The 25,094-nt window shown below is 52.4% G+C and overlaps 8 protein-coding genes and 1 non-coding gene across 9 annotated transcripts; 5 read left to right on the forward strand and 4 right to left on the reverse strand.

The window, feature by feature from the left end:
* The first annotated feature begins 14 nt into the window (after positions 1–14).
* Positions 15–1,951, forward strand: BJX67DRAFT_354537 (uncharacterized protein). The gene has a single exon (XM_071029230.1). The coding sequence runs from the start codon at positions 40–42 to the stop codon at positions 1,939–1,941; it is 1,902 nt and encodes a 633-aa protein (XP_070885650.1). The 5' UTR covers positions 15–39; the 3' UTR covers positions 1,942–1,951.
* A 219-nt stretch (positions 1,952–2,170) lies between these two features.
* Positions 2,171–4,891, forward strand: BJX67DRAFT_388438 (uncharacterized protein; the record flags this gene model as incomplete). Its single annotated transcript, XM_071034369.1, has 4 exons — positions 2,171–2,369; positions 2,425–3,181; positions 3,570–3,751; positions 3,801–4,891. The coding sequence occupies 4 exons, from the start codon at positions 2,171–2,173 to the stop codon at positions 4,889–4,891; spliced, it is 2,229 nt and encodes a 742-aa protein (XP_070885651.1).
* A 5,154-nt stretch (positions 4,892–10,045) lies between these two features.
* Positions 10,046–10,651, forward strand: BJX67DRAFT_381610 (uncharacterized protein; the record flags this gene model as incomplete). Its single annotated transcript, XM_071033045.1, has 3 exons — positions 10,046–10,285; positions 10,392–10,526; positions 10,592–10,651. The coding sequence occupies 3 exons, from the start codon at positions 10,046–10,048 to the stop codon at positions 10,649–10,651; spliced, it is 435 nt and encodes a 144-aa protein (XP_070885652.1).
* A 1,017-nt stretch (positions 10,652–11,668) lies between these two features.
* On the forward strand, positions 11,669–12,374 carry BJX67DRAFT_121418 (uncharacterized protein). Its single transcript, XM_071024442.1, has 2 exons — positions 11,669–12,113; positions 12,170–12,374. Exons 1-2 carry the CDS (start codon positions 11,765–11,767, stop codon positions 12,277–12,279), a joined length of 459 nt encoding a protein of 152 aa, XP_070885653.1. The 5' UTR covers positions 11,669–11,764; the 3' UTR covers positions 12,280–12,374.
* Positions 12,375–12,783: 409 nt separating this feature from the next.
* Positions 12,784–12,857, reverse strand: BJX67DRAFT_t58. Its single transcript has one exon. It is a non-coding gene; the product is annotated as a tRNA-Ile (tRNA).
* Positions 12,858–12,876: 19 nt separating this feature from the next.
* BJX67DRAFT_121420 (uncharacterized protein) lies at positions 12,877–13,525 on the reverse strand. Its single transcript, XM_071024443.1, has one exon. It carries the CDS (start codon positions 13,396–13,398, stop codon positions 12,973–12,975), a length of 426 nt encoding a protein of 141 aa, XP_070885654.1. The 5' UTR covers positions 13,399–13,525; the 3' UTR covers positions 12,877–12,972.
* A 1,477-nt stretch (positions 13,526–15,002) lies between these two features.
* Positions 15,003–15,453, reverse strand: BJX67DRAFT_354545 (uncharacterized protein). The gene has a single exon (XM_071029231.1). The coding sequence runs from the start codon at positions 15,393–15,395 to the stop codon at positions 15,171–15,173; it is 225 nt and encodes a 74-aa protein (XP_070885655.1). The 5' UTR covers positions 15,396–15,453; the 3' UTR covers positions 15,003–15,170.
* Positions 15,454–19,897: 4,444 nt separating this feature from the next.
* On the forward strand, positions 19,898–20,224 carry BJX67DRAFT_354548 (uncharacterized protein). The gene has a single exon (XM_071029232.1). It carries the CDS (start codon positions 19,978–19,980, stop codon positions 20,206–20,208), a length of 231 nt encoding a protein of 76 aa, XP_070885656.1. The 5' UTR covers positions 19,898–19,977; the 3' UTR covers positions 20,209–20,224.
* Positions 20,225–23,626: 3,402 nt separating this feature from the next.
* Positions 23,627–24,626, reverse strand: BJX67DRAFT_354551 (uncharacterized protein). Its single transcript, XM_071029233.1, has one exon. The coding sequence runs from the start codon at positions 24,050–24,052 to the stop codon at positions 23,648–23,650; it is 405 nt and encodes a 134-aa protein (XP_070885657.1). The 5' UTR covers positions 24,053–24,626; the 3' UTR covers positions 23,627–23,647.
* Between the last annotated feature and the right edge of the window lie 468 nt (positions 24,627–25,094).

The raw sequence follows: 25,094 nt of genomic DNA on the forward strand, positions 1-25,094 counted from the left end.
CCATCTCCCGCATTGCCAACGCCAAGTTGCAGGCCGAGCATGGCAGCATTCTCCTCGCTCCCACCCGAGATCCTCAGCCAAATCAGCGAGCATCTCACCGCGCCCGCAAACAAAGCCAGCCTGCACGCCTTCTCCCTCGCCAACAAACGCTGTCACGCCGCGTCAAAGGTCGCCTTCCGCGAGATCCACATCGCCGTGAAAACGCGCGAGGGTCTCGAGACTGACATCGCAAAATGGAGTGCACTCCTTCGGTCGCGGAATGCGTTTGCTGAAGTCCGTCGCCTGACGATCTCCGGGCGCATTCGCTCGCAGCATGAAGAGAAGGAGGGGATCTCGGTTTGCGAGGACCTGCTTGAGGACCTTGACGCGGGCGCGGAGCGTGAGGAGGATGAGTTGACGAGGTTGGGGGGTTACTATGACTCCATTCTCCGGGGTCCGTTTTATCAGCTTGGGGTGGCGGAGGAGATGAGCGAGAGGGCTTGGAGGTCTACGGCGCGCTTTTTGCGGAAGTTGACGGGGCTCAGGGATTTGGTGTTTGCGTGTGAGAGGCGGGTTCCGGAGTCGCTCTTGAGGTCTCTGCATAGGGATCTTCCGCGGTGTCGGCTGCATGTTATGGCGTTTGGCCCCCCGCGGTTGCTGGACTTTGAAGAGGACGATGACGAAGCCGGTGAGGCCCGCGAAAGCAGTGAGGACGAAGACAGTGACAACGAGGATGGCTGGATTGATCAATATGACTACACACTTGCGACGTCGCCATCCTTGAGTACTGTTGTTGTCCCGGTCGCCTACGATGATGTGCACCGGGAGTATAACGAGACAGCTGTCCAAGCGATGGCCAGGGGGCTGGCCCCGAACTTGAAGCACGTTCACATCGTCGACAGTGGCCCTGGGTTCAAGTACAGAGTAATGCCTGAAAATTCGGCAGGGAAAGTGTACATCAGAGATAAACTAGAGCACGACAGAGGGCGCGGCGAGATTGAAACGCTGAGCCTCGATCCAGCCACCTTAATTCGCTTCGAAGCCTGGGGGAAAACGGTGCTCTTCTCGTGCCTGCGCTGCCTTCAACTCTGGAGAGTCAAGACGGAAGTACTCGCACGAGCTGCGCAATACGACTTCTCGTCGCTGAAGAGCGTAGCACTCGAGGTATGGATTTACGGGAATCCAACTCATCTCCATGGCCTGGACGCAGCCACAGCCGCGTTTCTGGAAAGCGTTCCACCTCTCGAAGCTCTCCATCTCACCGGTCCGTTTTCTATCAAGACATTCGAAGGTGTTCTCGATCACCATGGGAGTTCAGTGCACAAACTCTCCCTGTATCCGTCCGAGAACTACCAACAAACGCAATTCATCCTCACACCCTCGAGGATAAAAGAGATCGGCGAATATTGTCCCAATCTACGCGACCTACGGCTCCAGGTGAAGCGGAGCATGGGCGACGCCGAAGAGCAGGAAATCTACCGAGCGCTCGGGCGGATTCCGAGTCTGAGAAGGCTCTCTCTACAACTAGATGTGCATCATGCCGCAAATACGCGCCCGCTGCGCATGAGCCCTGATGATAGACTTCGCAATATCTTCATCAACATGGCCGTTGACGCGCAGCTGGCGCGTGAGATCTTCAGTCTGATCACCCGGCCGTTTGGCGTGGAAACGCTGAGGCTGGACCTGGGGCTCGACCTGGAGCCAACGTTAGTCATGGCTGCTCTGTGCATGAGGCGGCAGTGGGAGTGTTCGCGGAATTCGGCGTATAGCGACAGTCCTGATGGTAGTGAGATTGTGGTGCGAGAGGTCGGAGCACAGAAGCGGATCCGAAGGGAGAAGAAGACTGGATGGAATGAACCGGCTGGGTTTATGCACGTTGTGAATCGCATCTGGCCTCCGAAGACGGGGGATTGGAAGCGGGACTGGCATAGCTTTCCACTGCAGCATAGCCTAACTGAATAATATATCAACGAGAATATTCTCTTGAATTAGCGCTTCCTAGAAGGGTTGACCCTTTTCAACGGAGTGGTGAATTCATAAATTCGGACTTGTGGTGCGGAGTTGATTTCCACCGTCGAACCTGGAATCGACAGCTGAAGCTTGGCTTCTCCCTCAGGATGTCTCCTCTCCCCTGAGAGGCCGTCGAGATCATCATTATTATCATTATTCTTCGCTTGAATTTGATCTTGGTATGGCCTCGCCCATCCGGTCCTTCCAGGACATCCTCGGCCTGGGCAGCCTGCTCTCCCACGCGATCCAACACCCCGTCGACTTCCACCACAGCGCCGGTCCCACGCTCCACGAGGCCACAGCAGGCCTCCTGGGCTCGTCCTTCAACCCAGAACGCGATGTCCCTGATCTATCGGGAAAAGTCATCTTCGTCACAGGAGGTTAGTTGCGAATAATCCCGTCGCACACCCCGCACGCTAACGATTTTTCAACCAGGAAACACCGGCCTCGGCAAAGAAACCATCCTTCAGCTCGCAAAACACCGCCCGTCCCGCATCTACCTCGCCGCACGAACCGAATCGAAAGCCCAAAATGCCATCGCCTCGATAACGGAGTCCCTCCCCAGCCCCGTCGACATCCGCCACATCCCCCTCAACCTCGCGTCGTTCGCCTCCGTCCGCGCCGCGGCCAAACAATTCCAGTCCGAGAGCGACCACCTCGACATCCTCATCCTCAACGCCGGGACAATGGGGAACCCGCCATCCCTCACGGCAGACGGATACGAAATCCACTTCGGCACAAACCACATCGGCCACTTTCTCCTCACCCAGCTCCTCCTCCCCACTCTCCGCGCGACTGCCGACGCCCGAGTCGTCACAGTCAGCTCGCTCTCAAATAGTACGGCACCGCCCTACGAGACAATGATTTCCACGCCGGAACTCATGAAGCACGGCTGGCCGACGCGGTACGGCGCGTCCAAGGCAGCGAACATCCTCTTCGCCGCGGAACTGGCGCGTCGGTACCCGGAGATTCTGTCCGTCTCGCTGCACCCGGGGACGGTTGCCAGCGATCTATACCAACATTCGCGGGACGCGAGCTTCCTTGGTGGTCTTGCGTTCGCGGTTATGTCGAAGCTCTTCTTCCGGGGTGTACAGTCTGGAGCGCTGAATCAGATTTGGGCGGCGAGTGTGCCGAAGGAGGAGCTTGTTAATGGAGGGTATTATGTCCCGATTGGGGCGAGGGGGGTGTCGCGGTTTGAGGCGGATGAGGCGATGGCGAGGGCGCTTTGGGAGTGGACGGATGGTGAGATTGAGAGGCAATCTTGATTTGACTATCTCAGTAGTATTTATCTGATGTTTGCGATGTTGGATACCCCATATCATAATAGCTTGGTTGCATACATAAAGCAGGTTCACAATAAAGAGATTCGAACTATGACAACCCGTAGTGAGGATACCGATGACGCCCTTCAATGTGCGCAACGATACATTAAGTCTCTTCTGAAGGTTGATCCAAATCACCTCTTGGATAATCCATTTGCCGCCCCACAGTGGGGTGTGGGGATGCTCAGACTGGAGATGCCGACTATAAGACTGACTCTAAGACTGAAGATTCAGACATTCCACCGCATTCCAAGTCAGCATGTCGTTCCGTCAGTATCTTCCAGATTTAAGCCTCCCCCGCTTCCAGGCGATGCGCAACCAGGATGCGCACGAATACGCAGACGCCTTCCTAACCAGCCGCAATCCCCCATGGCTGCACGCCCTATACACGCACTGGCGGGAGCTCTTCCAGGAGCCGTTCAAAGGCGTGACAACCGATGGTATTCCTCGTCAGCCAATACCAAGTTCCAAACTAATCTGTTCTGTTAGGAACCATCCGCCCAAACCTCTTCGAGCTACAAGACGAACAAATCCCCATCACCGAAATCGTCAACGCAGCAACCCACCTCCTGTCCCTGCTCACCCCTCCCCAGAAATCAACCCTAACCTACCACATTGACTCCCCTGAATGGCGCACCTGGTCAAACCCCGAATTCCTCCTCTCAAACAAGGGCCTCCGCCTCGACGAAGTCTCCCCCCAAATCCGCACCGCAATCCTCTCCATCCTCCAATCAACCCTCTCCCCAGAGGGCTACGCCAAGGCCCTCAGTGCAATGCGCATAAACCACTACCTCGGCGAGCTCGTGCACTCCCCGCGCATCATGAACGAGTTCTCCTACAACTTCGTCCTCTTCGGCCACCCCTCCACCACAGCGCCCTGGGGCTTCTCCTTCTACGGCCACCACCTCTGCCTGAACATCTTCCTGTACCGCACGCAGATCGTCGCGTCGCCGTGGTTCACAGGCGCGGAGCCCAACGAGATCGACTCAGGTCCCTACGCGGGAACCCGCATCCTGCACGTCGAGGAATCGCTCGCCCTCCAACTCATGCAGTCCCTCCCGCCCGCGCAACAGGCACAAGCCCAGACATACAGGGACCTAAAAGACCCCGCCATGCCCGCGGGCCGGTGGAACCGCGACGACCAGCGCCACCTGTGCGGCGCGTACCGCGACAACCGCGTCGTTCCCCCGGAGGGTATCCCCGTCTCCTCATTCCCAACCCAGGGTCACCACCGGGATCTCCTCTACGGGATCCTGGAGCAATACCTCCTGTACCTCCCCGCCACAGCTAGGACCCTCAAACTCAAACAAATCCAGCAGTACGAATCCGAGATGTATTTCTCCTGGATCGGCGGGTTCGGCGACGACGATGCGTTTTACTTCCGTATTCAGAGTCCCGTTGTCCTTGTGGAGTTTGATCACCATTCTGGGGTGTTTTTGGAGAACGAGGAGCCGAGGAAGTTTCATGTTCATACGCTTTTGAGGACGCCGAATGCGGGGGATTATGGGGTTGCGTTGAGGCGGCTTATTCCGGGGCCTGAGGAGGGCGAGAGTGTTTATGGGAAGGAGATTACGTGGTAGATGGCACTGTCTTGAGCGGGTTGTAGAGGTGTAGAGTAGAGTTAGTCCAAATAGACCCATCGAAATAGACCGTGCCGTGGTGTTTACAAGAGGGAAGCTATTCTTGAGATATATCTTACACGTCCTGAATTGTCTACGTGGTGTGTCGGGGCGCCGCACGGGGTTATCATGGGAGGATACTTCCTCGCCAAGAAAACGATGAAGACTCTTACATGTTGACTGCATAAAGTCCGATAAGTCGAGCCTGCGCGTTTGAGTCTGAGGTGAGTTGTTCCGCGACTACGCAGCATACGCCAGTCCTTGCTTGGCCGGGCCTTGTATACAAACGAGCATTGCATTCGGTGCGGGTGCAGTGTAGGTGTAATTGTGGATTCCATGACTGCCTACAGATATTCTCATGGCAGACGGGGATGGCCGTTTGCAAGGGCTGAAAAGCGTAGTTGACCTGCTCCTGCTGGGCTGACAGGGATACACGTCCACCACGTCTGCACTGACAAACGGACGCTGACACTTCCGTTGACCTTTGAGAGTCGGGTGGAGCTAAGATGGGTCAGGTTGGGCCAGGCCAATGCTTGTATTCGTTGGGCGTCGTATGCAGTGATGAACACTTTGCTCGTCTGTTGGCTTACGCTGATCTGTGGGGATTTAGTATATCCCTGGAAGGATGGGGAGAGTTAAGGCAATGATTTCCTCTGGGATACGGAGACGGGAAATTCGAAGTTAGATAACTGCCAGACTTCAAATATTTCGCGGATGTTGGGGTCTACCAGCGCCGTCGACCAGCAAAATTAGCCCTAATTTGACCGTGGCGAAGGCCCGCATAGTGTCATCCAGTGAATAACCCTTCTGTGAATCTTAAAAGTGAATACCCCAAAAGCACTTGCCACCCACAATGAATCAAGCAGATAAGCAAACAACCCTGACAAACGGGCACCTTCACCACCTCCTTCATGGCCTCCCTCTCATACAACCTTCCAGAATCCGGTCTCTGTCTATATAAACTGTCTACCCCCCACCGTCGCCGTCTTCTCTTCCTCTTCTTCATATATCCCAGTTGTATAAATCCCGTCCTCGCTGCACTCTCATATATACTCCTTCCTTACGAGAGTATCGGTTCACCCAATAAGTGCGTCTATCTTCCATCCTCGGACGGTCCTCCAAACCGGCCAGCACAATCGCAACAAATGCCAGGGCGCAAGGGGTACAAATTGTTTGTAACTGAGAGACGTAATACCTCTCTCCCACTGTCAACCTCTCACATCGTATCCCATCATTAACATTCTTGAACGGCCCTCCTGGACGCACGGCCTATGATATTTCTCTCTTGTTGCTCACCAAATGACTTCCGAGAGAAAGACATACCGAGTCTCCCAAGTTCTTCTCGGAGTTCTTACTTCTATCAAGATGCCTTCCATACACAGCCGAGTTTCAACTATTCTTGTCTTCTTTGAGTTACCACGCTGCCTGGACATGGTATGTTCCCTTCCCAACCTGTCCCCCTATGACAGAGTTGGCTCTTGCTTTCCTTATTAATTTCCTTGACAATCTTGCCAGGATCCTGGCATGAACCGCGTATACGGCTACTGCATAGAGCTGGCAAACGACAAGTCTTCTCACCCCGGACTCTCCCCATAACGTACAACTCTCGGCTGTTTTGTTTCGGCTGCACGCATGTATCACCCCCTGACACAGCACAAGACTTCCGGTATCGAACTGACGCTGCTGAGGCCCTCAAGTTCGCACAGATTGCTGACAGTGCAGCAGATGCCCTCAAACATAGAGATCCGAGTCCCCCGCCACCCAGCGTCGGGGCCGGCCGCCCAAGCGGGTTTCGTCTTTCGAGAGAGCGTGCCACCGCTGCTTTTTCGCGGGGCTGCGCTGTTCAGAAAACCGTGGGCAGCCTGGGGGCTTTTTTGGATATACGAGGGCGTGGTGCAACCCTCGTGAGCTGGGTTACCTTAATTTTTTCTTGGGCCTATCTAAGGGGCATATCTATCTAAAATACTTTTGATTTCCTCGTCTCCTCTCCTCGACAGGGGAATTCCCGTGCGGCCGGTGCCGCTCCGCTCTCAGCACCGCGGGGCTCCGCTCCGGTCTACGGTGCGTGCAACTGACAATGTCTATCATGTCTATCAACATTGTGCTCGCCTCGGGGGTTTGACGCCGGAAAACAGCGAGTGCTTGTGCCAGTGAACTGTACGTACCATCCATCGCATCTCTGTCCCTTGTTTATGCTCCGCAACCTTCCGATTGCTCACTCCGTCTGCTACAACGGTATCTTATAAACGTGCAGACAGTCCCTATTTGCGGGATTTGACCAAAAGCAAGGCCATGATATGCTCCTCAAGGTCACCAAGGCAACGTCAGCCACGCGAAACCTTCTCTTAACTTTAGATGGCGACGCTACAGTTTACCGCACCGGCTTCTTGGTTACATGTGACTCGCAATATCCAGTGTTTAGGCTCCTCAGTATTTGATATCTTACGCCAACCCCGACTTTGGCAAATTCGACCATCCCGATACGATGTTACCTGAAACATTCCACAACGGATTCAACAGGCTTCTTAATGAAGATAGCCATTTGCGGGAGCTTGTTTTTTGGTCGCTAATGTGCTGTTTACCCCCGGAATATGCTCATCGCGCACACCAAGGGGAGAAACAGGAAAAGAAGGATCCACAGAAGCTCATACCCCTACTCGATAATACAACTACCGCACAGAAAGCGTCTTCTCTTCCAAGGTTTCTAGGTCTTACTGCTACATTGGACAAACTCGACGTCCTCACGACGCCGCCTGCCGACTTGGACATATACATCGGAATAGATACTGTGGGCTGGCTCTCTGTAATGGAGCCGCGGGTGTCCGCGTCCGAGCTTTGTTGTCCGCAGACCCGGGCCGGTGTGAGAATTCTCTACCTTGGTAATTCATTCCAAACGGACCAACTGCTGCGATGAAAGCTTTCAATCAAATCTGGCTCCCGGTCTACAAGGGGGCCATTCTTGCATATGAACTCCGAGAGGTCCTAAGTCAGAACCGCGCCACAGGCCTCTTCGTTATGTACCATCGCTAAGTTCTTGTTCGGAATCGTGAATCGTCGCGGCGTCAGAAATGAAAGCACACCATGCCCCTGATCGCTGACTCTCACAGACTCTGGGTACCCCGTCCCGGAGAGAGTGTAATCCTTGCTGTCGAGAACGTGCGCCGCTCACTGAATGCCGGCGCGCATTTGGTTGACAGCATAAATGAGGTCTAGAAGCACTCGGCGGCTTGGGCAGTTTGCTCAAAACGTTCATCAGGAATGATCTTCCAAAATTGCCTGACGCGATCCAGGCACTTGCTAAGGACAGGAAGCACGCACTGCTCCAAGACGCAATCGTGGGAAAAGCCAAAACAACACACGCGATCAAAGAAAATCAGAAAAAGCTTGTCCTGCACAACGGTGGGGATAGCAACTCACGCTGAGCTGATCTCGTATACCAGCTAGCGTCATGTGTCGGCTCTGGTCTGCCGCTACTTCAGCAATCCCACGTCAGACTCCAAACCTTACATAGGCTTGGACGCGTATGGACCGTACAACGTGTTCCGTGGGGATCCATCGGTGCTGGGGGCAACTCTGCTCATCAACGTGAATCCTCTCCCTCCACGCCAAAAAAAAGACACTCCTGCAGGTGGTAAGTACATGGCTGTATTGTGGAACTTTACGGCAGTATCTAACAGATGGTATATATAGATCCAATCCCTCGAGTCTCAGGCTCAAGAACTCGCCAAAGCCAGGTTACCTCGACGACCGACAAATCACTTTCTGTTGTCTTTGGCTCTGTATCGACTTTGTCCAGAGGCCTGCCAAGTCCCGAGTGGGATGGTCGTCCTGGTTCAGGAGGTAAATGCCATGCCCGTCTCAACCCTGAAATGAAGGTCAGATTATACTAATCGTGACTTTCGCGGCACGTCCGCAATAGACCAAATTCGACCGTATTTGGTGGCAATGTATTGGCGTTCCCGTCGTCACTGGCTGCACTGTCTCTATCACCGATGAGCTCAGAAGGCTATCGTATGGGCGCAGAGATACTCGTTACGCATCAAAGATGACAATGGAGCAATTCCTTGTCCTGAGAGTCCTAATCAAATCTTACGCATTCGACAGGAGTTCCAGTTCTGGCTGCATATCCGGAGTTCCTTGGTTGACTGGGTACTAGAGAGTACGAGTCTGGGCTGCCTTACTCTGATGCGAGGAGATTTATCAACCTCTCACCCGTCCGTTTCTGATGCTCTGACTGCCGCCTTTTTGATGTTCCCGCTGCTCATTTGTCTGGCATGGTCCCGGGTCTTGCGTGACGAAAGTCATGAAGAGCGTGGTTATGCAAGAGGTTCTCTAGCAATGAGGAACATACCAGGACGGCCAGAATGTTGGATGCTGAGCAGGACGCCCTTCGATAAGAGCCCTAGTAACCTGGCGGCATACGGCACACTATGCTCTGGGTTATCAAGCGGCGTGTCACCGATGTTGCCGCGCGGGCGTGCGCTGCTCCCTCGTCAGTTCGGTACCGCCAGCTCGGTCGTGGCGAACAGCGCCTTAAGTTATTCCTCTCCCTATCCACTTTTTCAGGTTTGGCTGACGTTTTGTAGCTGGTTTCACCCGCTGCGCCCTCTGCGGTGGCTCTGCAACGCGTTTTACACGCAGAACCTGCCGTGGCCGCGGCCCAGGTTGCTATAGCTACAACTGCGTTCTTCCAGGGCACTATGACGTCGTATAGTCCGTTGCTCCTTGTCCCTCTGCACCATTTCAGCGGCGCTCGCTCGTTCTGCTACCCTTTTCACCGAGTCAATCTGGCGCACTTTGTTCGAGGAGAATGGATTTGACTTTAACTGACCTCAACCGCGTGCCGGATACTCAGAACCCGGACGGACAGTTTCCAAAAGTCATCTGAGCACGCTCTTGCGACTGTGGGCTTGCGAAATAAGGTTGTTGAGATTAGGGTTTGATTCGGAGATTGTCCCTGTGACACTCAACAGGACACGATGCAGCTCCCAATTTGCATGGGGCTTTCGTGAAGGCCAACTGCAAAGATGAGGTACCAGCAGTATCTTGTCTCCGGGTTGTGTGGCGAAGCCGATGCGGTGCCAGTGGATGCTCGACCGGGAATACGTCTTCACCATGGGTTTGGGATATCCATATCATTGGGGAGTGGACGACGAGAACCAAGTCATGTGGATGTCTACTTTCAACAATACCAAGCGCAGGTCTGCTTTACTTTTTGTGAAGATGTCAACACGGCAGCGTTATGCCGCGGTTCAATCTTCCACAGTTGGCCAAATGGAGTCTCTTGAGCGGCTATGGCGCGCGGCAAGAGATACACCGGGCGCCGGGGGGCAACTTTCGCTACGCAGATACGACGTACGTTATCCTCAAGTCAAAAAGTAGAGAACCTTAAACATCGGGTGCGAGCACACGGGAAAGACTATGATATCCCAGACACCCCTCAATACTAACGCGATCAAAGATATTCAAAGTTAACCAGTATTCTCAGTCAAAACGGCTATACAGCACGGATTCCAGCAAGAGATCTGCTAGAGCACCCCAATTACAACAAGTTGTCGCGACAATTCCATTTGAGATCATCTGCATTGACTTCATTGTAGCTCTCACTTGGAACGATACTTCTTACTGTTACTGACAAGTTCTCCCGCTTCGTCAGCCTAGTGCCTGGACGAGAAGAATGGACGGCCGCGGAATGGACCTGACAGTTCTAGCGCCTGGTGATTAAGGATTGGAACTTACACATTCTATTATCTCCGATCGTGACTCAATACTTATGTCACACTTCTGGTGATCGCTAATGGAGCACTCCAAGGCCACCTAATCCTAACGTTATTATATACTTTGGGAGCCGCAGGGCCAGGGAGCATTGTCTTTCCCATGCTACGGGCGCTGCTCGCTATGATCGCCGATCTCCTTCCTTACAGCCGATGGTCGACATTATCGCATGCTCAACGATAATGCAAAGAAAACTTCATTATTGCACTTCCTTCGCTATGTGTCAAGAGGCGCTGGAATAAACTTCCGCCAATCTGGGTTCACAGGCAACCAACCCCCGAGTGTCCTATCCTAGTATACGAACCCCATACATTGGTCGCGTGCGTCCATTGTTTTCTTCCTCGCTAGCCCGTGGATTGGAAGTTGGAGGAACAGCAGAAACAGGCACCGTAAATGCATCCCACCCCAGATCGGACCGATTCTACGGATCCCTGAAAAACGATGGCTGCTGCGGATGTTGCGAATGGCGAATGTCCCTCGAGATGGGACCTGCACCACTCGATGTGCTAGGGCTAGGGTGCCCGAACATTCGAGGGCCGTCAATCGGGCCCGCTTGTCTTGCGCATGCCAGCAGAAAGCTTGGTAACTTGACAGCTCAATCTGCCGTTTTATTTGGAAACGAGTTGAGTGTGAACGGACAGAGCTTGAAGGCTGCGGATCAAGCTATTTTGGCCGCAATTCGTTTTCCGTGCTGGACGACATCTCAGATAGTTCGAGGCTCGCCAACCTTGGAAGCGAAGCAACGCCTCCGAGAGGGGGTGGATCAATGCATTACCAAGACGCCTATGTCATGTTCTCGACTCCAAGCAACGGAGCCAAGCATCAACTCAATTCTGTCAATCTACTACTTACTGGTGTCAAGCTAGGTGCTGAGTTTGCAGCGCATTGGAAAGAGCTTTTCCTCAACTACAACGGCAAGAGAAGCAACAATGCACTTCCTGGATAGACCGAGAAAAATGCCCGGCCGCCCTGATAAAAGAGGAGAAGTAGATCTGAAAGGGTTCCTCAGTGTTTCCGTTGAGATCGTGGATCCACGGTTCCAGCAGCCGCCCAAGATCCATGGATTCCAAGCGACACACTATATTTCCAATATGGGAGACTGTGGGCAGCGAAATATTCCACGCAATCGATCCCACGGGAGCTTTTACCATCGGGTGTTTTCGCATTGGATCACACCTCACGGATATGGAAGCCGACTTTGCCGCAGCAGCCTATGGATGTGGAGCGGGCTTCCGGGCCTTGTCGACAGCAAAAACTTCACGGTCTAGCCAACGTACCTCACGTACTTCTCTTGCTAAAGTGGATAAGGCTGCGCTTGGGGAATTGTGCCATGCACTTGATCAACCTGAGGTTTTTGGTTTCCTGCTCCCCATTCATTGTCCGGGAGGGGCCTATTACCGTCACAGAAGTAGGTGTTCCATTGTTTCCCCAGCGTACAAAGTTACTACCATCATCTTTGACTAGTCCCTCTTGCAAAACACACCCCTGACCGGGAAGGACAACGACCGTATATCCCCATTGCTTTGCGTCAGCAGTCCGTCATATACCTCGCCGTGGTCCACCTTGGGGTCTGACACACCGTGAACGACGGGGTGATACCCACCGGCATCGAGGCGTAAATATTTGCAGAGAATCTTCCCATTGAGATAGAAGGTTGAGCCAAGCAGAAATGGCTCCCCGGCTTAGCCCCTTGGCAGGCGTCTTCCGCCCCGTACGTCCTCCCTCCTACACCTCTGTGCAGCAAGTGAGCCTCAGCCCGTTCGTTAGTTTCCCCAAAGTCCTCCCCCTGTTGTGGGACGCCACGCGAGGACAACAGAAAAACGCGATAAATTCGAACCTCGGTGGAACTGGGATCGGACAAGATCCTCGGAGTGACAGCTCGTTATCGGTCTGCGATCCTGGAAGATCTGGTTACTGGATTTGTCAGAGGTCGTTACCATGTCGACCACCTGAAACTGTTTCCCAGCTGCTTGTAAGCAAAAAAAGAGGGGCCTTGGATGCACACAGTCAAGCCAGGTTTTCGACACTCAGTGACCGAGAAAGAGGCAAGGGGTGAGGACACGAGGTCCAAAAAGAAGTGGTCCCAGAGGGGGTCGAACCCTCGACTTTGACGTTATTAGCATCACACTCTAACCAACTGAGTTATGGGACCGCGCTGATCTCCCAGGGGAATTTCTCCTTGCCAAATTCTTGCAGGATGTGTATACAGTCCGCCAAAGGCACATGTGGGGAGAAGTGTCTCCACTTGGGTTCACCAGCTATGTCCATCATGATGCCCATAGACAATAGCGGCCTAATATCCCTCTTCTGCCACTCATGGAACCTCCTGCAGAAGCCCTGACTCTGAAGATAGCAAGCACAGTCACTACAACTCTAGTGCAAGGACAGTCAAAGAAGGGTACAAAAGTCTCCGCGTGTCTATCTACTAAGAGTGCTAATCTGCCTGCCTGTCCTGCTCCAAAGTCAAAAACTGCGGACATACAGCAGAAGATTGCAAGACAGAGCCACATCCATCCATGCCGGTGGTTGAAAAGCTGGTAACAAAGTTGGAGTGGTCTCCTGCTGACGCGCCCAAGTCCAGGCGGCCGAAAATCCTCAAAGTTTCGCGACCACAGGGATTCACCCCCGTCGTGTGACCCCATGGCGCTCATTACTGGAAGTTCATCCGAGACCAATACCACAGATACATTCATGTCCACCCGCTGAAGAATAATTTTGATCTGTATCAGCACTGAACGACTATGGCCAGGAGCAAGAGAAGTCCGGGAACCCGCCTGTCTATATCCAACGGCCTAGCTCCCTGGAAGAATATGTGGAAGTCATCGACAAGCGAAAGAAAAAGGCGATGCGGAGCCAGGACGGCAAAGAGCGCGGATAACAAGAGACCAACTACCGGGCCTGCGATTTACACGGTAATCCCAATCACTACCACTTCTCCTGCAACGCCTATGAGTCGACCACGGCCGTATTCAGGTAGTCCAGAGATCGACTAAGCGGAATTGCGAGGAGGATGGGGGCCAAGCACCGTCGAAAGGAGCATTGCCGAAGACGCAGAGAAGCGACAGGGGATGAAGGGCACCATGGCGGAATCCCGAAGAACCCCGATTGACGAGGCCCCTTGCCGTCCAATATCCGTGCTATAGCTTCTTTCCGGTTGTTCCATTGCACGTTGAGAAGTTGACGCATTTGATGCTAGAGCGCAGCCAGGACGGGCACCCTGCCATCACAGATGCCCAATTACAACAAGTTGCATCAGACAGAATCAAGGCACTCGTTGAGTGCAAGGCTCGCCAGCTACTCTCTAGGCTTCAAGATGCCCTTCAAAGCCGCGCGCAGTGAGGGTCAGAAGAAAGTCTACTTACAGCCTTGCAGTGGACATGCAGCAGCCCGGGGTGCTTGCAGCCTGGGGCCGGGTAGTCGGCTCTAGGCGTTTCGGCCAAAAAACCCTTCGAATAGGGGCATTGGCATTGATTGCTTGTCCCCCGGCTATCTTGTCCACCAATACACCACGAAGAGGGGGTTCAAAGCAATCACGGATGGCCAATTGCAGGAAGTCGGAACAGGCAGGATAAAGGCACTCGTCAAGTGCAAGGCTTGCCAACATGGGTTTTGGAAGTTCAATGAGCGCAGCCATCAGAACCCCACTCTAGCCTTTGGCCATCACAAGTGAACATCAATGATGAAGGCGAAAATGGGCCAATTGATTTTAAGAAGGCTGAAAGAGACCAAATTCCTCGACTGCGTCCATAAGTACTAGCAGCGCCCCGATACGCACGACGAGATAGTCGATGCTTGCAACGAATACTTAGACCGGCCGTCAACGCCGCGCGCCATGAGAGTCAGAGGAAACTTCAGCTGCGGCACTGCAGTGGACATGCAGGAGGCCAGGCTCTTTAAATCCTGCATACGGGGTAGGGCCATCCAATGCATGGCCCCTGGCTACCTCGCCCACCAATACTACACGAGACGGGATTCACGGCCATCACCGATGGCCAAATGCAATGCATTGGCCATGGGAGAATCAAGGCACTCGTTGAGTGCAAGGCGCACGCTTGAGAGCCAGACGAAAGCCCAGTTGTGAAGCCTCCGTCAGCACGCAGGAGGCCGGCATGATCGTGGCGTGGATACAGTGTCATCGGCCGAACCGCTTGAAGTGATCTACGAGCTTAGGTCCATGGTCGTCTCCATGGGTTATCTTGCTTATAGCGGTGGTAGGATGTATTACTACCTAGACGCGTATCGGTACTGGGCACTGCTGATGGCCAAGGAGGCGCTGACCAGAATATGCAAGGTCATAGGAAGCCAAACGTGTCAGTGAACACAGAGGTCAATCATCATTTGCGCGCATAGTGTCTAGGAAGCGAACTCGATAATTGTTCAAGGACCTCTACCGGGGTGCAATTGATTGTCAAGGCATATACTCGCCCTGCCCTATTCCGCGGTGTATGTCGTGGACATGATCGGGCTACACTGTGGGTTTGATGCCTCCCGCCATGTTCTGCGTTTTTACCACCACCCGACCCAAAACTGTGTTCCACTGAACACGATCAGTGAAGCTTAGCAAAGGACTTTTTCCTCCACTGGGGCGTCCACAACCCGACGACATGAACAATAGCAACGGATGGGTATGCATATTGGGAACACAAGCTGCCGTCGCATCAATCAATCGTTTGACACGTATTTGCCCCATATCGGCGTACTGCTCTGCCTTGTTCTGGGCTGGATGAAATATCCCATCCGTGCATAATTCGCATTCGACAAATGCTGCGTTGCTACTCGCAACTTCAGATAATCCGCTTCCCCATCGACCACCCTCGCATTTGCCATGTTGTGGCCACTTCAAGCTGGCAATTACATCGGGCAATGCAAGTGGAACCAGTCAGCCTCGCACCGCCCCCCATTCACATGTACCCCCTGGATACGAAGGCGACATCTCGAAGGTCGGGAAGGGCTCGCGACGACTACCCATTGCACGGCGAGGTCCTCCGTCCACTACTTTCCACAGGTGTGAGAAGAACACTCCCTGGCACGCAACCAAGTTCCCAAAGATCCCTGCCACCCCAGACGACAATACGCTCTGGCCAGCGGTTGCGTTGGAGATCGGGTACTGAGAACCATTCGATGCTCTGAAGCAAGATGTAGGTTTGCTGTTGCAAGGCCCTGAGCGCCGGATCAAAACCGTGATCCTTGTCAATCTGGAGCTGCTGAAAGAAGACGAAACAAGCATTCAGACGAACGATTTATTGAAAGCGAGGCCGTTGCTCATCATCAAAGTTAACGCAGCGGAGTTTTCCAGACGCGTGTGCCCGGTGAAGTACTTAGTTCAGCCTCACGTTCTGTCCTGCTGTGCCATCTCTGTCTCCCTTGTCTTCGAGAATGCTTACTCGGTCACGATGGTCCCCTCAAGGTAAATGCACCGCTCGATACGCCCTGACAGAATCGACTTTCGAGACTGGTTCTGCGCGGTTCGGCACCAGTAAAACCGAGGATATCTGTATAAAAGTTGAAAACCCGCGTATAGAACAAGGGGCATTTTCTCGACCAGCAGCCCGGTATCTCTATTTCCACTACTGCACGCAAATTTTACGAAAGCGTGGTGCACACCCTCGTTAGACAGACGAGGCGCTCACTCTAGAGGATCGAGCATCATGTTTGCCCGTGCGCAAAAGGGAAATCGAATCATATCTGATGGTATCTGGGATCCAAAGTTGGCAGCTGTGCGATGTGACCGACAATCAACTCTTGCGGGTGGTATCAACAGAAATCTTCTATCATATGACACCAGATGGCGAGGTACAGCCCGCCCCCTTCCATTAAGAACATGGCTAGGAACTAACAGCGTCCATAATCAGCATTCCCATACTAGGGGAATTCGACTAGGACGTCAAACCACGGAAAAGAACTTTCTGATCTTGTGCAATAAAGAGACGATTCAAGCGTATCGCCAACATCGCACAAGTCCCAACTTGAAGCGGAAGACGCACGCTGGACCCGAGAATACGTACGAGGCTCACACAACCTTTCAGTATATCAACTTCTCCGGTTGTCGCACAGTAGCACTACCGGGAAAACCAGGAAATAGGACTGCAGAAGGCATCTTTGGCTTACTTGTGGCCGCGTTTGCGTTGTACATGCACGCGGCGCAGATAGGGTGACCAGGACCATTATGGTGCGCTCTGTGAACCACTGGGACCCCTGGCCAACTCGGACATTTGTCGGGCTACAACTCGCGGTAGAAACGGGCTGGACTAGTCGAGGATCCCAAGTCAAAGAAAAAGCCGACTGGCTCGATATATTGAAGACGAATTGAGATCCACCGATCTTTGCCCCAATTGTCACGCAGACTTCGACGACCATTGTGACCCAAAACTAATATTTTGCCCCACTGATATCGAATTCTTTATAAGATTTGAACTAAGTAATGCAGGGGTTGAGATATGGCGCAGTTATCACGCACTCCAGAACGGGGAAATTGAATCAGCACACCGGAGGCAGTGCATCTCCAGCGCTGCGCTGGCAATTTATACGCCAGATAATGCTAATGGGGTTGCACTCGATTTTATTAACGATGACCAGGCTGGGGCGGCAACCTTCCAGGACCTCTTCGACTTCCTGACGGTATGCTTCGGTGAGTGTCTGCATTTGCAGTGGCGGCGAGTACGCTGGCAAGTCTCACACTTCGTCCCTAAACTAACCTATTGATATAGGCAGTACCAATTAACTCTACGCCTGGCCCATGGCCGGCTTGCACCACACGACTTAGGGATCCATCCCACAGATCCAGGGCTGCTATACGATGCCAGACTCATTTACTGGCACTCTCTAATATCCCCAGCATACCACACCCTTTCCTACGGCTCCTTGAGTTCCTGCGGCTTTACACCGCCAGAATCTACAGGAGCCTTATTCCCTTCGTGACAGCGGTGATGTTCGCGGCTACCAGATTCAAATGGGCTTGTTAAATGACTTTTACACGGGCTACGACATCCCCAATCTACGCTACCAAACATATCAAGAATTTGTTTGACATTTTCTGCTTCCCCCGGAATTGGAGACCTCCTCTTTCAATTTTCCCCACCCACATACCATTGGGCAGATAGCAGCAGCTATTGCGAAGCGGGAAACTCCCGGGTTATCGCCTACGGAAAGCACAAGAGGATACTCGATGGGAGTCAAACTATGTCCCAACCATTATCTTTGCCCACTATCCGAACTATGTGGTGAAAATGCCGAACCATGCCCGTCCTCCCGCTTTGTTGAAGGCGAAACCCGAGTTGATGACTCGAAGGCGGTGGAAAGCAAGGAGGGTAAATGGTATATTTGAACAGGTTCAGATACTTTGGTTACACGGCTGTTGGACCACAGTCGTTTGTGTGTCGAATACCTAGGTTGTCGGGGGGCCTAGTTGGGGCGTACGGACGGGGGGGCTCTTGAGCGCATGTTACATGCTGCAAATCCGAATGTTCCTGTCTGAAAACCGCCTTAACGAGATTGCGAGGTCGCCGTCCCCAACCTTAAGAAGACTGAGAATGCCACATGCAGCCTGCGACTGGCCCAAAATAGGAAGGTGGGCACCGTCACCTGCACCTGCACTGCAATGCCAATTGCCAATTGGCCCAGTGGTTATCTGATGGGGCCGTTGATCAGATTAGATCCAGATCACTGGAATCCGAAGCGCGCAGTCTTGCTCGGAGTTTTTTCCGACTTGTCTCATCCTCCTCAACTCTTTCTTGGAGCGTGAAGATTCAATCTTGAACGTTCTTTCCTCAGCTGTAGTGCTCTCGCACGGCTGTGAAACGTTTTGATACCGAGGAGCGGGTACGAGGAGCGGGTACCTGTTGAGATCTACCCAGAACCTTAACAAACCTTGCCTTGCCACAATAGAGACGAAGACAACATGCAGTGAGGAAAAAGGGAGAGACCCAGATTTTGGGTACATTGGTTGGTCTCCCTGGAAAAATTCCGCGGGCAAATACCAGAGAAGTAGGATTGGGCAAGGATTTTGGATGGGGCAAAGAAACGGTTGTTAGTACCGACCAAGGCATCCAATTTGCCTCGAAGATCCAAAGCACAGATAACTGAAGGCATGGCTGCCACCTTCTGCTCATCTCCCGCGAGTTAGTGCCGCGGTGAGCACCCATTGTCAATGCTCAAAATAATTAGGGAGGCAGAATATCTCGAACGCCCGGAGGATGTCGCGTTTCTGGTGCCAATGGAAGGTCTGCGGCACGCTCAAGATCCGTTATACATCCCAGCTTGAACATCAGCGACCAAGCTTGAGGATTGAGTGATTGTTTCCCCCAATCAACATTGTCACATTGACATGCCCGTCCTTCGTGTCCGCGAACCAGAAAGAGACACCATACAAGTAACACGGGCAGCGTTTGCTCAGCGCCGCTGTTTTCGTTTGGCCTTATGCCTATGCATATGCTAACTGCGCAGCAGATACCTTCCACTCGAGCGTCGTCTTCCGCAAATCCTCATTCCACCCCCCGCAAGGGGGGTAGAATGAGGATTCCCTCGCAAGCCTCGTCCTGAAAGGGCGTGCCACCGTCGCTCGTTTGCGGGGGTGCGCTGCTCCCTGGCCACTGGCGGGGAACCCCCCTGCGAGCGGTGCCGCGCCCAGCACCGCGGGGCTCCCTACCTACGACAACAAGAGCTGCGTGTAGTACCTGGTTCAAATTGAGTCTGGACAGTGAAGCTGATCTAACCAAGTTTGATGACGGTCTAGGCCGCGGGGGTGTTTGCGGTGGTGTCGAGATATCCCCTCGCCAGATGAACCTTGTCCATCATGGCACTCTGACTACGGGCTTCAATTCCAGCCGCCACGAAGTATGTTTTACTTTATAATCGCCCAACTCATGTCGCCAGACGTCCACCCTCGACGCCGCACGTCCCGGGAGTACTTGGACAACCGTAATCAGAGGATCCAAAAACTCATCACTCATCCTCGTGTCTCAGGTATCCCCCAATGCTTTGATGCTCCGCCCCCAGTTGGGCATGGAGATGCGAGAAGACAGCGTCGATCCAACACACCTACTTTTCTTTCGGTAGTTCTTGGCTATTTTCCAACTCACCGACCCACCCGGTCAGCAGCATCTGTCTGTCGAAAAAGAGATAAAGGGCAGCATGGACTATAATCAAGGGGACTTGAAAGAACGATCAGGGGGGCCGCCGTTCCACAACGTACCAGACCTCCGAAACCCACCTGGTCGCTGTTTCTTAACCCTAACCTAGCCTAGCCCTAACTCCGCGACAGAAGGAATGGCCCAATGCATAGGGTATATGGGCATCGTACACGGCCTGAGAAAGGAAGCCGGAAAAGCAAATACCATTCTAGGCGGAATCTCTATAAATTGCAGCCAATCTGGCGATCTCTGTGCTGCTGTCTTCGGCTTTTATCAACATTCGCCAGGGTGTCTGCACTGATGGGGGACATACTCGGTCCTTTCGGAACGTTACGTTCCATATCGCGCAGATCACAGTTGTCTCGCTCAAAATAGAGCAGAGCTTACCGACAGCCATGACCTCCATGAATTGAAAAGGTCGTGAGGTGCAAGGCACCAGTGATGTCCTTGCGATGAAACATATCTGGAACCGTGTTTAACGCGCGTGCGCACCAAGCCTAGGATCAAGCGGTTGATCTCCTTATCGAAAATCACAGGCGACACGGCTACAAGGGTAACGAGATAAAGATCGTGGCATCCTACATGGCCCAGGTTGTTCTGTATAAGACAAGCTTGGACCAGAAAAATGCTCTGGACATACTATTCTACTGCAGACCCAATGGGGTCAGCTTACTGACTGAGATGTTGTTGCCAAGTATTGCAGAAGTTTGGTTGCCTTCCCAGCCAAGCTGTGGTTTTCCTGCCGTGATCATGCGAGAATAACACTCGCGCACGCGGCATACCTCGAGCATACATATGAAGAGGAGATAGCAGTAGCTACATTCTCCGGCTCCGTTCCCATTGCCTTTTCATCTCGCAGAATCAAGTTCTTGTCCTTGCGAGGTTCAATATTCTGGAGAGTGATGGAGCTGAATACTGCAGGCCCTCTACAAAGCCAACCGTGACGGACTTCTCCCAGTATCCAACCTCCCAATTGTTGAAACCATCGACTCTATGCAGGGGAAAGCGTCCGATTTGATTATCCTTGACTAGGTCGTTTCGCAATCAGACTCAAACAAGGGCCTCGGCTTTACTGTTAATGATAACCTGGTGTCCGCTGGCTAGCACGTGTGCCCCAGATAACTATGATCGCAGGATAGGCAGGGCAGTCAGGGAGTGGTCTCACAGATATGACGCTGCACAAATCCGACGAAGCACCCGTCAAAGCCTTCTGCGTCAACCTTTGTCTAGCTATCTCTGAGCTTGCAAGCACTCCAACATAACCGTTGCTTCTGAGGGTTGTCCCAGACATCGACTTCAACACGATATTTCCTCCGGCTGTGAATGAAGAATCCAGCGGCAGTCAGTCCCAGCTCTCAAATTAGATGACTGCGGTCCACGCTACTTTATTGGTGACCGAAATTCATGCTTCATGAGCAACTTCTGGCAAGGCCTTTTTCGTTGTTAGAAATCTCGCTACCATGTTTAACTGCTATCCTCCGTGTCTGCTTCCCAGTTCCTCCTTTCATCCTTATTGTTTGATCCCTAGCTTCTTCCTCTTGTCCCCATTGCCTGCTTCCCAGTTCCTCCTTTTATTTTTATTGTCTGCTTCCCGGCTTCTTCCTTTCATCCTTATTGTCTGATCCCCAGCTTCTTCTTCTCGTCCTCACGATCTGTTTACGAGGCTTGACACAGCCCTTGTATTACACCCAACAAAGTAAGCATCTCTTCTCGTGCCCAACAAGGCAAGATAATCAAGGAAACTTGTCTGAGTCTAACACACACTCTCCTTTAGGTACATTACCATGTCTGACATCGAAGAGGATGTCCCTGGTCTCTTCCACCCATACCTGGTCCAACAGCCGAGCCTTAGTAGCGGACCCTCATTCTAGGTAGTGCTTGGCATATTCAGCCATGATAACAGCACCCTCCAAGAAATCATTGGTTAATGGCAAGGAGACGCAAATGGGGTGAAGATACGTGTCCATCTATCGCCCTAGCTTGGGTTGGAGTCGTTTTTGGAGATCTGGTCTATAATCCCCCCCCACTGTCTAGATAATGCGGCCCTAAACTAATCTCTTGTAGCATCTGTATCTGATATAGTGAACCGGGCTTAAACGGCGTTATCGAGACAGCCAGCCACGTATATCTGACCCATGATATTATACATGGTGTTTAATTACGGCAGCTCATAAAAGACGCCTCTTGCAGAGAGCGGCGAATCGAACGGCTTCTCTGGAATGCTCCAAACCCCACGTGTATGAATTCGGAGGATAATAGAGAGTTAAAGAAAGCAGGGAACCCCGCCAACCGACAGGGGTGACCCGCTGACCGCTGTGAAGCTGTGTCGAGGTTGATCTCGAGGAGGATGTCTCTTTTCAAATCAAATTCAGTACGGTAATGCTAGATGCCGCTTTTACGCCTTGAGTCCCACGAACTGGTTTAACAATCATCGGTGTTGTGCTCGAGGCAGACTTTCTCTGAGCCGGGCGAGGACCCTGTATCAGGCATGAGGCAGTGGCTACTAAGAGACGATGCAGCCTACAACGCTAACAGGGCTTTGGCTCGTCTGAATGCGGAGAGAATGCACCGCATCCTCATTACGTCCGACACGAACCTCGTTGCCTTGCCGCCGCCTCGGTGTTGATGCGTCCTCGGGGTCCTGATCACGAGGACTTTCGGTTCCGCGGGCTTCCTCCAGTCAAGCAAGCGGACCAACGTCATGTTGTCCCGGGCGCGTACGGCCAGTACGTTGTCAGCAATTGGGACTGGGTCAGCGGGCGGACGTTCAAAGAATTTGGCAAGTTTTTGACTTACCTGGACGAGGTCGATCGTGTCTCGTTGCTTCGACCCGAGTGTGCGCCACTAGGGCCGAGGCGGCCGCTGGTCAGTTGTTGGATTGGCTCACCACAATCCACCCTGAACCTTCGGGCTTTATTGAACATAACCAGACGGGTTTACCATACCCTGGGTTAGTAAACCATGAATGGTCGACCATACCAGTAAGGGATTCCAGGCTCGGATGCCTCGAGCCCCGATTGACATCCCGAATTTTGCAACCCCGTTCTGCTGTATGCCCTATATGCCCCATCTATGGTACGAGGTCACTGCATAAATGCTTCTTGCTGTTTGCCGTCGAAAAATTGCTACAGAGCCATTGGCATTATTCTCTCCTCCTGGGATAGCTTTTTGCCCCCGGATCAGTGGGCAGTAAACAAAAACTCTATGGCGGTACTCCGCCTGCAATGGATTTACTCCAGCAAGGGGTTTTCTTAGGGTTCCACCCCCGTCTTGGTCAACCCTCGACAGAGATGTCGAAATGTCGACCTCACCCGCCGAATCCTCGGCATTGTCGAAGTCCCTCGGCCTCATTGAAACCAAGGTCCTGACAGGGGTAGATTCTGGACGCCTCGATTTACCATCCACTGCTGAAAATTCCTACCAAACAAGATCCAGGGAAGATGTGGTTGATTTTCCATTGATATGGTCTATGTGGCCTGAGTGAAGGAAAACTGCACCGGCGAGGGACCCCGTCTATCCATCTGGGGGACTCGGACGACAACATATTGCGCAGCCTACTCGGCCTCGGGGAATGGGAGAAAGTATCAGAGACAAGAGACTAGATGCGTATCTGGATATGAGTATATCGGCATAGGAATGCGGACTTTAGCGAGGATGCCTTCATGCCGCCAACCAGTTTATAAGTCGAGAACTCAGGGTTGACGGCAATAACTATTGGCTATTGGATAAAAGAAGCGGATTCCAGCAGGGGTCCTTTTTCAGCAAACTACAAGCCATCTCTTGTTTTGGAGATGGGAAACTCGGAGACCGGTGGTCACCTTGACTTAGCCGCCCATACATGGATAAAATGTGCCGGTGCAAACGCGGTTATCACAATCGCAATCAACCAGGATTTCCCCAAGATAGAGGTGAAGAATTGGGTCTTGGTACCGAATTCGGCCTCAAGGACCCGGATCACCCGCGCTTCCCCCGGAATCGCCCGTTGCACCTCATCACTCACCATCTCGAAAGTTTGGACGTCTACCGAAATCTTCCCAGGCACTGGTGGGGCCACAACAATTACAATTCCATTCGACAAGATTTTAAAGAGAGAATCCCTCGGAACGAAATCTGGTTTTGACAGAATCCATGCTAAAAAGATTGACCGAGAGAATCTGGCAGAGTCAGTCAATGTAGAATGTGGTTCTATTAGAGTAATCGTGGCTTGTTTCATGGCCATGGGAATCCATTTTCTGGCAACAAACAACTTGAACAATCGACGTACAGGTAGCTATGGTTATTGGCAGTCATGGCACTGAACCACTGCAGGTTCGGAACCATGTAGCAATATGCCGTCGATGAATAATCAAGGACTTCTCTTTCCTCATTTTGCCCAACTCTTCTCTCTTTCCAACTTCGTTCTAGTCTCATTCCATCTTCCCCCATCGGGATCGATCGATTTCAGCCCTAAGCCCACCGAGCGCCGTTGGATAACATGTTTCCCGGCGAGCCAATCACCTTGACATCCCATCTTAAATGGCCATTTCTAGAGTTGAATATCTCAATAACCAAGCTCTTAGACAGCGAGATTTTGACCTTTGCTGGGAACAGCGTCGTATACTCGCGGATCACGATGACAGGTGGGCGTGGTTGAATCATGATTGGAGTGGTTGGAGAAATAAGACAGTTCTTAAGCAGTATCAGAGGCTATTAATTTGGGGGATATTGCTGAATGACATAAATGAGCCTTGATAGATTGCCAACCCATCTAGTCTTTTACTCGCTGCCTCGAGCCCTTGGTGTTTTTGGTCGTCGTGTACCAACTTGAAGATCTTCGGTGAGGGATAACCGTTAATGAAATAGGTTCACATTTGGCAAAATAGAAAGCATGCAAAATCTAGGTACAACGGGTGTCAGCCCGTAGAGGATTCTTCTAGAAGGTCCTGCGGACCGATAATCGTTTGCAAGAAGCCTGCGGGTTGATAGAGGAAGCTGCAGGAGGGAGGTGGAGCCCTGCTTTGGCAAAGGATAACAGCAAAGCTCGAGGCTCCTGTGGGGTTTACCCCTTTTCATTGTTCTCATTGGTTTAAATATGGGTTTCGTCACTGAGATAGATTCAAGTTCTTTCCTCTATATCATATTCATCAATTCTCATGTCTAGTTTAGACCTTTCTAATAGATCGTTCTGCTTTCCCCTCCAAATACTTACCAGTAGCCGAGAGAAAAGAATAAGGGGTGGAGTGCGGTGATTGATTTCAATACTTCACTATTGTAAAGTGTAG

The sequence above is a fragment of the Aspergillus lucknowensis genome (genome assembly GCF_044049455.1).
Source record: "Aspergillus lucknowensis strain CBS 449.75 chromosome Unknown BJX67scaffold_23, whole genome shotgun sequence".
In the NCBI taxonomy this organism is placed as follows: domain Eukaryota; kingdom Fungi; phylum Ascomycota; class Eurotiomycetes; order Eurotiales; family Aspergillaceae; genus Aspergillus; species Aspergillus lucknowensis.

Bases quoted from the DNA above. Each gene is read 5' to 3' on its own strand.
- BJX67DRAFT_354537 (XM_071029230.1), top strand. From the start codon at position 40: ATGGCAGCATTCTCCTCGCTCCCACCCGAGATCCTCAGCCAAATCAGC.
- BJX67DRAFT_121418 (XM_071024442.1), top strand. From the start codon at position 11,765: ATGGATTCCAAGCGACACACTATATTTCCAATATGGGAGACTGTGGGC. The intron at 12,114-12,169 runs GTAGGTGTTCCA...ATCTTTGACTAG, and splicing joins GGCCTATTACCGTCACAGAA to TCCCTCTTGCAAAACACACC.
- BJX67DRAFT_121420 (XM_071024443.1), bottom strand. From the start codon at position 13,398: ATGAATGTATCTGTGGTATTGGTCTCGGATGAACTTCCAGTAATGAGC.
- BJX67DRAFT_354545 (XM_071029231.1), bottom strand. From the start codon at position 15,395: ATGGGGCAAATACGTGTCAAACGATTGATTGATGCGACGGCAGCTTGT.
- BJX67DRAFT_354548 (XM_071029232.1), top strand. From the start codon at position 19,978: ATGCATAGGGTATATGGGCATCGTACACGGCCTGAGAAAGGAAGCCGG.
- BJX67DRAFT_354551 (XM_071029233.1), bottom strand. From the start codon at position 24,052: ATGGCCATGAAACAAGCCACGATTACTCTAATAGAACCACATTCTACA.